The following is a 14,362-nucleotide window of genomic DNA, read 5'->3' as shown; positions in this document are numbered from 1 at the left end:
ACCAGACTCAACATGACTAGATGTGTTAATCTTATTCATTCATTCATCTTCTACCGCTTATCCGAACTACCTTGGGTCACGGCGAGCCTGTGCCTATCTCAGGCGTCATTGGGCATCAAGGCAGGATACACCCTGGACAGAGTGCCAACCCATCACAGGGCACACACTCATTCACTCACACAATCACACACTATGGACAATTTTCCAGAGAGATGCCAATCAACCTACCATGCATGTCTTTGGACTGGGGGAGGAAACCGGAGAACCCGGAGGAAACCCCCGAGGCACGGGGGTGTGCAAACTCCACACACACAAGGCGGAGGCGGGAATCGAACCCCGACCCTGGAGGTGTGAGGCGAACGTACTAACCACTAAGCCACTGTGCCCCTGTGTTAATCTTATAATGAATAAAATAGTAGTTATAATAGTAGTTATAATATACAACTCACAGGATATAATGATATTAATGTCATCCAAAAATGAATGAAAATGGATTCATAAAGGTGTGTTTTGTCTTTACAAAATAAATTAGGGCGACGACCTCTTCTTTCCAATCACTTTCAATTAGGGCGACGACCTCTTCTTTCCAATCACCTAAAATAAATCTGCAACACAAATGTCAAGAGTTTATAAAGCCATGGATCAATGGTTCAGTGTTGAAAACATGTCAGCGTAATGGGAATTCCATCTTGCTTCCAGTCTCCATTGCTGCAAACCATCCTGCTGAATGATGATAGATGATATGTATGGCTTTGCTAGCCATGGTGTTGACTAATCACCGTCACAGTCTAGCACTGTGGGTAGTCTGCTGTGTCCCAGGAGAAAGGACACGTGCCGTGAAAGGGAAGAGGTTTCAAGATGGCAAAGATTTGGTGTGGATCCTAGTGGCTCTTCTTCCAGAGTGTGTGATATATGAGCTGCCAGATTAGACTCAGACTAAACCTAACCAATATGGGTATGAACACTTCCACCCATTCTTACATCAAGGGAAAGCTCAGGATAGTGTCAGCCACTAAACGACAATGTTTCTGATTGGAGTCATTTGAGTATATGGATTGTGTCTCAGTCCTCCTGTTATGTTGGAAACATGCTTCCAATACACAATAAAGTCCAATCCTTCACATCATCCTTGGCCTAAACCCACCCTGGTGAAGAAATGACCTCTGGTATCACCTCATGATTTACGAGCTTCTCAGCACTGTTATTGAATTCCATTATTTGTCCGTGAGAACGTGTGGGGAATGCGTCAGTGGCGCTTCATCTGGAAGTGCAGAGAGATCATTCTGATAGAAGGAAACGTCCTATCAACCACAGTCATCCTCCTTATGCACCCGTGGCTCAAAGCACACGCTTATCCAAGCTGAGTATATTTAAGCGCTGCTCATTTTTCTTTGAGAAGATGAACGCTATCTGAAAAATACGGAAATTACTGCTGATAACACGGGGATTTGGAGGTTTTGGTGAATGTTGGCTTCTAATAAAGAATGAGGCTGCATATTAGGCCATGGATGTTATCGGCTTCTCTGCAGCATTACCTTGTAAACAGGATTTCTGGATTTAGAACTAGAATCCATAGATGTTTTGCAGGGCTGGAGAAATTTATCCTGTGGTAATATAAATAAATGAACACAGTTGCGCATTTTTTTAGTGCTCAGTGATCAGTCATGCATTTTTGTATCTATTCTTACTACATTGTACAGTACATTGTGTGTGCCAAGGAATGTAAAGTGATGCATTGAAAAATAAGTGAAAATATAAGTAAATTTACCTGCATTTTTTTTTCTTTACATGAATATAACATTTCTTGTGCAAATGATCTTGATAAACAATTTACAAGCAAATGTATTCATGTCTAGCTTGATAAATGAGGCCCACTGAATGGAACATGGGATGAGGAGCAGCCAAGGATATGATTACCAAGAATTATAAGCTCTGTTCTAATAATTTATTAATACAGGCTTAGTGGAAAAATCTTATTGATTTTATTACAGGACTTGCTGAAATATTTAATGGCTAAGGCGGGCACTCTGTAAAATACTTGGTGTGATTGGCATATATGAGAGATAAGACAGCACAGGAGACCGTGGAATGTCTGCCATGTCTGTCTGAGATGAGTCAGGTCAGTCGTGAAATGCCCGCTGTCCACCCCCATTTGGAGTGTATGGGACGCCAAGGCCTACATCCATACTGGCTGCAATTAGAAAGGCTAAAATTAAACCTGACGGTGGCAAGAGACCCGGAGCTGATGGGCAGATAGGAGGGGGCAGTGTGTGAGAGTATGTCAGCTGCTCAGTGCACCGTTATCCTCTCACTTCAGTAACACCCAGGGACACACAGGAATGTATGAATTTTGATTATTTGCTGGAATGCGAGAAATTGCTTTTAGTGCATTCTAATATAAGGGAGCTTAGCAATGTTCAGCTTCACCTGTTTTCTCTCTCTTTTAGATAAATATATCAAAGATTTTTTTTTCCCCATGAATTCCTGAGTAGCTTGGCACACACCATATGTGACTACAGGTAGAAGCCGTTATCCATAAATGACCCTGATGGCACAGCAAGAGGAAGCCTGCTTTCACACCTTGCGTGGCGTTTATTCGCAGCCAAATCCAGAGCAGCCGCTGCAGTTCTTTCACACACTCTCTCACCTCTCTTGGGGTTGTTCCTATTCACAGACCCAATTTCAGCAGGATGGAGCCTGCATTAATCTGAGCTGGACATGCGTAGGCCTAATCTGGGGATGTGTATTAAGCACTGCTCACTCACTATCTTTCTCTCACCTGCTTGTCTTATGCCTTTTTTGCCTTCAAAATGAAGTCTGCTTAAGGATTCATCAAGTTGTCTGTTTCGTGGCACTCCCTAAAGACAGGTAGAGGCTAACTAGGTACTAGGTACAAGAAATATTAAGCCACTCAAAGGAACCAAATAAGTCATAGTCCAGAGAGAAAGACAGATTGAGAGAGCTCTTGAATCTAAAAACTTGTCTGAATCCCTGACCCTGAAGCAGTGATAATATATTCCTTCTTTCTTTCTTCATGTTCTCACAGTATAAAGGCCAGGCCAACCTGCATGTGTTTGAGGACTGGTGTGGCTCTTCGGTTTCTCAGCTCAGGAAGAACCTGCACTTCCCATTGTACCCACATGTGAGTAAACCAACACCTTAGGTCTGAACAGTTCCATACATCCTAATAATCTATTATTAATCCAATAAACCTGAAAGATTTTACATTCTGTGCAGTTAAAGATACAACATCCTGTTTATTTGTTTACTCAACATTGTTTTTACAATTTAAAACAGACGTTTCATTAGATCCGTGTCTGATCGGGTCAGCAATGAGATATGAAGCAGAATCATGACCAATGCTTGTTTTAAGATATTTGGAGTTTGCTATGAAATTAAATCTAAAAAGTAAAACTACTTCTTTCTGGTTGTCAGGACATTCATTGCAATGGTCACACTGACAATTAATGTTGCTTTTCACATGCAAATTGGATTAGTTTGCATTACATGTAAAAGATTTTAATGGAACAGTGAGATTATGATGTGTATAATTTATTCAGATTAAAGATTTGGAATTTGCAATTGATGTAAATTTTTTTATACGTGTGTGTCAAAGGTGATTGCAGGGCTACATGAAAATGTAGCAATGAAATGTTTACATTATTCTTTAACGTTGGTGGAATTCAATATTTTATAATTATTTTAGCAAACCAAATGACTGAATTAACTTCAAACTCTTCCTGATGAACAACACAGCTTATGTGATCTCCTTTGAATTTCCTTTGAAGCCAAAGACACAGAACTAATACACACTACATAAAGTTTGTGCATCTGTTACTGTCTGTTTGGTGTTTGTGTACCCAATGTCTTAATGAGACAAAAGAAAAACATTCATTGCACAACATCCATTTAAAGTTTAATGGTTTTGCTTTCTGCACTCTTTGTTTTTCCCACTTGAATGCACTTCACATCATGCTTCTTCTAATGATGGTTGGTAAACGTCACAAAGTGGCAGAATCTCTGGCAGGAAGCTCTGTGGCAGAAACCGCTGCCAGTTAGTAAATGGTACAGTAAACTTAAAGATATCCGCACCAGTTGAGAAACCTTAGAGGTGTCAGGTGTAAGGCAAGAGGTGTAATTTGTTGTGATAAACACTTGTGTGATGTTCAGTTCAGATTGACCCGTTTTATATTTTTATTAAAAGTGTTTTTGTCTATGTTATAAATCATCCACTTTTTTTCGGAGACATTTTTGCAAGATATATTTCAAAGCTAGTGACTGCAATAATATTTTGTTTCTTGTTCTGTTCTTCTGTATTTCATAAATAGATTCAAAATACAGTAATTGTTTAATTGTGTTCTAGATTAACGCCACCATGTCTTCATAATAATATTTTTTGTTAGACAAATTATAACTTTATCACCAAAACAAAATTTATTGTTAAATTTTGACATAGTAATTATTAAATTGTTATATATATATATATATATACACACACACATATATATATATATATATATATATATATATATATATATATATATATATATATATATATATGTGTGTGTGTGTATATATATATATATATATACATATATTTGTTATGTTATGTATTTATAATTCTTAAATTTGACATAGTATTTGGGGTTGAGATAAAGACAATATGCTATTAAATTGCTTTTACAAACAGTAAAGTCCCGGGTCACCAAAGGGTCCAGAAGTTGATCAGAACACCAGGGTTAATCTAGAACTATAAAGTTCTCTTTGTATTTATTTCTGAAATGAGTAGCTAGCTTTCAATTCCTTAAGTTGGCAGTTTAGCTGCTTTTTGGCACGTACTTGAGGAGAGACTAAAAATTAAACAAGAGGGAAGACATTAACCAATCAACTACTGTGTGTAATATTTGCCTGATAACATTTCATTTTCTGTTTTTATTGTCACTATTTTTATTCTATTTTTATTATTTTATTTTAGTAATATCACTTTAATTACATGGCCAGTTGAAATAATTTTCAATACATATCATACTATGTATGGTTGTGTATAAGAAAAATTTTATTTGAATTTAAATTAGTTAGAAGGGGCTCATTAACATAAATCTGTTGTTCATATTACATTTATACGATGATTAGTTCTGGAGTTAGTGGCTCCAGTTGAGTAATTTGTTAAAAAATTTATAGCTAAAATTATATTAAGTATAACCTCACCTGAATTCTAGCAACAGTCCAATTGAAACTGTTATTACAGTAGTTACTAAATTTTTCTCTTTATAAATAACTTCTTACTTGAAATTTTAGATATATATCAAATAGCACTAAAATTAATCATCTGCTCTACCTTCCGGTATTATCTTATATTATTTTTAGGTCCATTTAATTTAAGTTTGATCACACCCTAAAGTCTTATGAATTATGTGTGCGTAGTGCAAATAAAAGTCCCTGAGTTTCTATTCTGTGACTATTATTTAGTTCTACCTTTAACTTAGTGCTGCTAAAAATGTCAGCAAAGGGTTTTGAAAGGGAGAACTGGATAACAGGGCATTATATAGGGTGAAGAATAGAAATAGCCTTTAATTCTAATATTTGATACATTTTGTTTGCAGGCCAGAACCACAGTGAAGAAACTGGCTGTGGTTCCAAAGTGGAAGAATTATGGCCTCCGCATCTTTGGCTTTATTCATCCGTACAAAGACGGTATGTTACAGTGCAGTTGTACAATAGATAGGGACAAGGACTTAAATCTGTGGAGCATTGCTTTTGTAAGAGAAAATCCACTTACAAACAAAAAGTCCCGTGTTTAGAGCATTGCTTCAGGTGAGCTTAAGAAGAGCTTCAGTGGAGAGAAAGGGAAGGAAATAGGAGTGAAAGAGTGAAGCATTGTCACTTCATCATTACAGTAAAATAGTGATTATTAAACTGATGTAAAGAGTAACACATTTGACACCTGCATATTTTGAGGTTTCATATAGGAGTATATCTGTTGTCCATATAGGAGCACGTACATTTGATTTCACATGCTCTTTATTTTTCCAGGAGATTTCCAGTTCTCCATATCGTCCGATGATAACTCTGAGCTGTGGCTGAGCTCGGACGAGAATCCGCTCAATGCCAAGCTCCTGGTGTATGTGGGGAAGGTGTGTACTACATATTTCAAAGCTAATGTTTAGTAAACTTCTAGCCAATGCTTACTTTTATAGTCCAGTTAGTTGAACACACACAATTATGCCTGTGTTTGTTGTAAACTGAAGTACTGTTCTATTATTTTGAGTTAAATAAAATATTTCCAGTAACTACTGTAAGACAATTTTTTGAAAAAAAAAAATGTAGACTTAGAGAGAATTTTAATGATTAAAGCCAGAGGCAACACTGGCAAGAAAAAACTCCCTGAGATTACATGAGGAAGACCAACCAGACTCGTCATCATCTTGGTGACGCTGGATACTCCATCCAGCCAGTTTCTGTACAACATATTTTACACAGGGTTGTGTATCCCACAGGGGACATGGTACCAAAGGCAGGGGACACCATGAGGCAGGTGTCTCTCTCTTTCTCTCTCTCAGAATACCTGGAGGAAACCCCATAAACATGTTAACCAATGAGCCACCGCACTCCCACCACCAGATAATGAAATTATAAATAATTCCAGTTTACAGGTGTAAAAAAAAGTAGTTCAAACTGCAAAGGATGTCGAATATGAGCATATTGTGGATAATTGTCCTGAGATGGACATTTTGAATGTTTACAGCAACCGGTTATAAGTAAACCATTTTTCTTACCTTCTTGTTCTAACTAAAAATAATTTCTATTCGGGCATTGTAGTAAAATTTAAAACATCTTGATACCATTTATAAACCATTAATAATGAGCTTACTACAGTATGTAGCTACTACTTTTGTATCACACTCTTACCTGAGCAACACCCTGTACTTTAAAAGCTAAACTTTAATGCCCCTTTTCCACCAAAAAGAACCGGGTGCTGGTTCAGAGCTAGCACTGGTGCTGGTTCAAAGTTGGTTCCACTGGCGAACCTTCTAAGAACCGGTTTGCCTTTCCACCTGCTAGAGAGCCATCACAGAGCCGAGTCTGATGTCACTGTATACGTGTCACGTGTCCCAGCAACTTTAGCGCAGCAGCGGCAAACACAAACACAACAACAATGGTGGATATTGCTTTACTGTTAATGCTCATGGCTTTGTGAACCTACATTAGCATCCAAACGCGGCGAATCCAACGTGTACGTGCAGCTCCATGTAATGTGTATAAACGGAGGTTGTTATCGAGAAAGTACATAACATTATTTTATCATTAACACAGAAAAAAGTTAGCCTTAGCATGTAGCTACCTACTATCATGTGTGCTGATAATGTATCATATCGCGGTAAAGTAAAAGTGTATTAAACATTAGTATACTTAAGGTACATTATCAAATGCGCTAACAGTAGCCCCGTCCACATCCCCTGACACAAGCGGTTCTTAAGTCTAGACCAGCAACGTTTTGGTGCTACTTAAGAACTACTTTTCCTGGTTCAGAGCCGGTGCTTTGGCTGTCGAAAAAGAAAGAACTGGTTCTAAATTAGGCTCTGGCTCCGAACCAGCACTCAAACTGCCTCGGTGGAAAAGGGGCATAAGGGAGGTTTTATTTGAAAGCCCTGCTGCTGTCAGTGTATGTAAGTTTCTTTCATCATTATTATAAACTGACAAAATAATAAAACACATTTTCTAGTTTTCTCATACCATTTTATAATTTCTTATGTTGTGGAAGTTTTGAGAAAATAGCACACCGGTAATCAAGGGCAAGAGTAAAAGGTTCACAATTTATTTGTGCTGCATCGAAACAGGACATTAAGAATACAAACCATAGACGGAACTTTAGACATAACACGATTAATCATTCAGGTGGGTGTTAGACAGGATCAAGGAGTGATGTTATTGATATTCCTTCATCTGTCGTCTATTTAGCCCTTCTAGAGAGAGAAGGAAAAAAGCATCTACATAACATTTTTTTAAAAAGTAGACAATCTAGCCTGCTGTATTTTATTCAGGTTATTACGGGTCTATGTTTAGATAGCTAACACGTTCCCATCCGAACGGCAATAGGTTTCTTGCTCACACTTTGCGATGGCAGTAATTGTGAAGAAAATGCTAGTTTCTGTGTACGAGGTGAAAGTTGGAGAATTTTTGTGGCGGCGGTGAATCAATCTGCTGGAATTGATGTGTAATGTGTAACAACTGGCAGTTTTACTAAGAAGTATGTGACAGATGTGTGAAATCTTTCCTCGCAGCACGGATCTGAGTGGACGGCTCCAGGTGAATTCAGCAAGTTCAGGTCCCAGACTTCAAAGTCTGTGCAGTAAGTATAATTTATTTTATTTCTTGAATTATAATAAGTGATAGAATCATTTATAGTTTTGAGTATTAGCAGAAAATATAAATGAATAGAAAATGAATGAAAATACAAAATGTATAATAAATAATCACAAATGTTTACCTACAGTGTGTTGTCTACAGATGGATTAAAGCTAAAGGAAAACATGAGGGCTCTGTTATGCTGTAGTTCTCACCTGCCTCCTTTGAAGTAACAGTCTTTGCAAAATTAATGGGCAAAAAAGATTATTTTGACTAATCAGCTTATACCAAACATATTCAAGCCCACTTTTTTTATTTTTTGGAAATTTCAAATTTGTAAAGTGTTCAATCGAACACTTCACTATAGACTTATATAATTCTTTTTTGTTTTTCAGTCAAAATTTTCAAGCTTGATGAAAAAGTGCCATTTTTCCACAATTTTGGTGAATATATACCATTTTCGTGGGAAGGATGTTGCATCAGTGTATCTTTCAAACACATCAGCTAAAACAATACTAGCGTGAAATGGATGAAGAGAGTCGGGCTTCTAGACAAAAATGCACAGTATAAAAACGACTGAAATATTCATAAGCACATGCATTTACCAAGAGTTAAGATGTTCTGCATTAGTTTGTGTGATTATTAATTGAATAGAAAGCAGTAGAGCAGATTAACACACTGACTCATTTATTTGTCACTGCTCCTGAAGGTGAACCCTTCATTAGTGTTAGTTTTTAATTTGCGTTTCGTAGACAACTTCGCAGCTGTGAAATCCGCAAAGGCGTAGACACAAACATCAACATCAAGCCAGGGTGTGTAGGCAATAGGAAGTACTAGCCAAAGCAATACACTTTAAGCTGTCTGTTAATTGAAGGGGTTCGATGTCTGTTTTATTTCTCACCAGTTTTTCCTTCAGTGCACCACAGTGCAGCTACAACTCACTCGACCAGCGAAAAACAGTTGTCAGCTGCACTTGTGAAAATAAGCAGCCAGGCAGTTTTCCACAAAATAAATCAGAAGAGATGCATTAAAGTGCTATTCGTCAGTGCCGAGTGTCAGTCACTCATTTTAATTGCTTGTGTCGCTCTTTTTCGAGGTGACACTGATTGCTGTAGAAGTTGAGCGTTGCTGTGTGTAGTGTGAGCTGCTGAATTATTCATCAGTGGAGTTGCGCCTTAGGATGAGTGCATGAACGCTCCTGACTATCTGAGTACCATTACATGGTAAACATTGTTAATGCTATTCTGTTGGGACTGGAAGACAAAACTACAGGGCAGTGTCCACTTGATCTGACAGCCTCCTGGCAGAAAGACCATAAGAGTGTAAAATGATGTAATCAGCTGGGGAATTATTTGTAAGGTAAAAGCATTTAGTACTAGAATGTGTGTGGTTTACCTTGCATCAGTAGTTCTTAAGGTAACAATTTTTCAAAATATGTGAGTGTGTGTGTGACATAACAAACATTATCTGTGTGCTATGGTAAACCAGTTACTAATTCTGAGGGGTGACAGATAAAGAAATACAGAGTGAGTGAGAGAGAGAGAGAGAGAGAGAGAGAGAGATGGATATTTAATGACTTAGGGAAGTATAAATTACAAATGTAGGGGACAATGGAGTATGGAGAACGAACATTCAATCGTTCATTCATTCAGACATTCATTCAGACATTCATTCAGACATTATTCAATTTCAATTGAATCAATGTGATACTTCTGAGTGTATGAACCCAAACCCAGCATTTCACCATTGCATCTATCTTAATCTCATCCATCCCTTTGCCCCATAAACACCACCCCCCACTCCACCACCAATTCTCTGAATCAATGCATAGATTGTTACTTTCCTGCATCAGAGCTTAGTTAGTTTGATGCCAGAAAGAAGACAAAGAATTGTGTGTTTTATGGCCTAATGGCTCGGTTCATGCAGAAAAAGAAGACGGCCCATATGACAGGCAGGGTTCTGTCGGCTGAGTTTCCCCTGTTGCTGGGCAAAGAAGTGCTAATGAACCCGAGTGGAAAGTTTCTAGAAAACCTTGCATGCAGAAAAGAAACGCATCTGTCTGAGGCTGTGTGAAAGCAGACACAATGAAGATGAAGATCTTTGAAATAAGAGAAAGGTTAGACGGAACAGAAATATCATAGCTGAGGGGTGAACCTGTTCGGGAAATGTGGAAATGTCAGATGTGCAGACGAAATGCCACTTTCCGTAACACTGCATATAAAGTTTCATAGAAGTAAAGTATAGCTCAGTTTTGTGTTTACCTAAAGCAGGTTTTCTTTACAGAAATAGAATAAAGAGAAGAAACATTATGAAATCTTAATACATATCCTAATAATATGATTTAATTATTACATATTATTATGTATATTATTAAACAAGGACACCGAGAACTTATATAAAGCTTATATTAATAAATAGATTATTTATATTGTGTGTCCTAAAGGTTTCTCTGCATCTATAAAAGTGTACCTTCATAATTAGATCCCTTATCATATCTGCTAGCTTCCATCTGTTATTTCCACCTGTATTCAGTTTGCTTTAGTTAGTAACTTATTTTGTACTTGATTCTGGCATGCAGAAGATCTGAAGTAGTAAATAATTAAAGGACTGCTACCTGCAAAGTATAAACACATAAAAACAAATCAGATGGAGTTCTGCTGCAGCTGGAGATCAATGGACTCCTTCCTGCCCTCCTAGCTACAGAGGAACGAGAGAAATCTCTCGTACTCAAATGCAGCACCTGGAATTTATGAGGTTATGGAAGGTCTCTGGGGTCAGAGTAAATCAACCCTCCACTCACGTCTCTGAATATCTCCAGAGCAGGTGTTAGTTTATGAGGGGTTTAGTAATTGCTGAGGTCCTATTATGCTTAAAGAAAGTTGGGGATTTTTAAATGCCTCTTAGGTAGTTATACACTCGATCTTATGTTATCTTTATGAAAAGCACATGTACACCAGTGCATTCATGCATTAATACAGTCAGCCAATCATGTGGCAGCATTGTAATGCATAGGTGAATATGCAGGCACTGGTCAAGAGCTTCAGGTAATGTGTATATCAAATATGTGAAGGGGAATTGTGTGTTGCTTGATTGTGGCATGGTTATTGGTGTCGCATGGACTGTTTTTTGCAAACTGCTGATCTGGGATTTTTACACACAAGAGCCGCAAGAGTTGATGCGAGAATGATGCAAAAACAAAAAACATTTAGTGACTAGACATACAGCAGACAGAAATGATCTGTTTAATTTAGGAAAAGAAATGTCTCTTTACAACCACAAGATGTGGTCTAGTGGGTAAGGTGTTGGCCTGCTGATTAGAAGGTTTTAAGTTTGAATCCCAGGTTCACCAAGCTAAAATTCCAGAAACACCAAGCTGACAGTGCTGGGCTCTTGAGCAAGGCCAGTAACTCTTAAGTTAGTTGAATTAGATTGTAAGTCCCTCTAGATAAGGGCTTAAATACTGCAAATATCTTGTTTAATTTTAGCAGAACCAGCTCCAGCACAGCAAGATACGTTTCTCTAGATACGTTGTCATAATGTTAAAGTTCAGGAAAGAATACAACAATTCTTTTGTTAGAAGCCTAATAAAATCTGCAAATAAATAAAGTGTAAATAAAAATTCTGAAACATTACATACCGGGTACGTTTTTTTTTTAATTATTATTATTGTTTTTTTTTATTTTTATAAAGCAATCACTTCATCTGCAGATCCGAATGCAAAAGTTTTTAAATGAACAGCCTGGACGAATATTAGAAATGATTCAAAAGATGGATGAATAAGACGGGTTTAAGTTTGGATTTTACCAGACCATACATATCATTCCTGTTCACAACAAGGGTAAATTCACGGTTGGTAATTATCCCTTGGCCACAGCATCATATTTTATTGAGTGTGGAGGTTTAATTACTGTGATTGGTGTACTAGCTATGAACCTCTTTCCTAAAGAATAGCTCATTAAAGAGCCTTGTGAAGCCAGTTCAAGGTTTTCAGCCCTGCTCCCATTTTGTCAAGAGGGCATTCAAGTATGACTGAATTTACACAAGACTATACAACCTACTCAGTGTTTCCTCCTGCTTTATCTTTCGGCTTTCATCACTGAGTCCGCCTCGGTTATTAAAAAGAATGCTTGCCAGGCAATTAGTCAACCAATTAAAAGCCCATTTTACCCCCTCTATCTCCTTCACTCTTTCTATCTCCCCTTCTGTTTTGGACATTCTGCTATCATCTTCCTGTCTGTGCTCGCTGGCTTGCTTTATATAATCTGGACCTGATCAGCCATGCATTCTTTCTGTTCTCATAATTTCTTATGGTTACCCTTTTGTTCTGGCTCTTGCAACAACCTCCAGACAGAAGTGAGACATATAGCAATAGCACAAGAGCGTTTATCAGATGGAAAACACACATACTATCTGGTTTCTCTGCTGATGTCAATAGTTTGTCCCCAGGTGTTAACAACAAATTGTAAACAAGATTTTTTTTGTCCTCCTGTGTGTGTGTGTGTGTGTGTGTGTGTGTGTGTGCGTGCGTGTTTGTGTGCGTGTGTTCATGTGTGTGTGTGTGCGTGTGTTCATGTGTGTGTGTGTGCGTGTGGTCGTGTGTGTATGCCTTTCTTCCTTATCTTCACTCATGCTTCTCCGACTTGTCTTTTTAAATGACATTCTTTCTTTCTGCCTCCATTCCTCATTTTCTGATTACAGCCTTCATTGTAATTTAGCTGCATTCACCAAAAGATCTGCATCAGCAAATGTCAAGCTGGATTTAAAAGGAAAATGGGAGAGACATTTTGGGTTTACACAAGCTCAATAAATGATTATTTCCCAATTACAGTATAATGGACTGTAGTAACACTAAAACTCTGTATATCATACAGAAACTTTCAAATGTAAAATGCCACTTTTTTATTCCTACAATCAAGTACTCCATTTTTAGAAAGCAGTAAATCACAGTGTTTTGTTACAACTCTTATAATATATGGGCTCCATGAGGAATATATACTATAATGTCTGTCAGAGTTAAAGCACCGCTCAAGCACCATCAATCCCAGCCATCTGCCAACCATAACTCTCTCTTCCTGTCTCTTTATTCCACCTTCTGTCTTTTTACTCTTGCATCCTTCACCCCATTTCCACTGTCTTTCTTACTTGCCCTTTAGGTCATATCTAAGTTTCTTCCACAAATATACTAAAACTTGTGTAAAAACACATGGCACAGGAAGTGAAAAAAAGGGAAGAGCGTTTCCATAATAATCTCCATCATCTTGCATTTACAATTTAGATAATACACAGTAGACCATCTAGTGATCTGACTAGAATGGGAGCAGCAAGATATATACAAATTATGAATCTCATATATTAGGTAGGTTTTTCACTGCTTGATTCACTAACACCACCTGGAAAATGGTAGCTAAGGAGTACCAAATGGTTTGTCCCTCTGAGGGGACCTTTAAAGGTTTTATTTCTAAGACTCTCATAACAGAGAGCTTCAATATTCAGAGAGGATTTTAAGTTCTTTGGAAAGCTAAGAACCATTACAACTATGATCAAAATACCACTAAGAAAACAAAGCATATATTCCTTTAATTTACTCCATCATATATTTAAGTAAGAATGTAAGCATCAATACAGATTTTGCTTGGCATACACATTAAGATTAGGGTAAAAACTTTCAATGGATAGAAGAGCCTTTATCATTGTAGGTGGGGCTGGAAATACATACATGGGTCATATGTTGGACTCAGCAAGTATGAGCAGACATTCGGTTGGAGCATGTGGAGAGAGCCGAGAACTTATTGGAATGGGTTTAGTATGTTGAGGGATCAACCCCCACAGACCATTCACCTCAAAGCAACTGATTATTTGCACCTTGTACTGCACCGTGCTCCCTTCTGCCTCTGCTTGACTGGTCCCACCCTCTGTTAGGTACAAGAAAGTTAGAATGCATCAAGAATCTTCTACGTGGCAGCTAGGTAGTGAATAATCATAATCTTCCCCTATCTAACCAGATGAGTCACTGGCA

The 14,362-nt window shown here is 37.7% G+C and overlaps 1 protein-coding gene across 1 annotated transcript in view; it reads left to right on the top strand.

The window, feature by feature from the left end:
• The window catches only part of b4galnt4b (beta-1,4-N-acetyl-galactosaminyl transferase 4b), a 96,786-nt gene that overhangs the window by 56,477 nt on the left and 25,947 nt on the right, over positions 1 to 14,362 (top strand). Inside the window, exons 6-9 of the mRNA XM_060859294.1 lie at positions 3,047 to 3,142; positions 5,604 to 5,694; positions 6,034 to 6,134; positions 8,283 to 8,350. Coding sequence (XP_060715277.1) covers positions 3,047 to 3,142; positions 5,604 to 5,694; positions 6,034 to 6,134; positions 8,283 to 8,350 — 356 coding nt within the window. The remainder of the gene's footprint in view (positions 1 to 3,046; positions 3,143 to 5,603; positions 5,695 to 6,033; positions 6,135 to 8,282; positions 8,351 to 14,362) is intronic.

The sequence above is a fragment of the Tachysurus vachellii genome, chromosome 23 (assembly GCF_030014155.1).
Source record: "Tachysurus vachellii isolate PV-2020 chromosome 23, HZAU_Pvac_v1, whole genome shotgun sequence".
Taxonomy (NCBI): Eukaryota; Metazoa; Chordata; class Actinopteri; order Siluriformes; family Bagridae; genus Tachysurus; species Tachysurus vachellii.
This window is presented reverse-complemented; position numbering and strand designations above follow the sequence as displayed.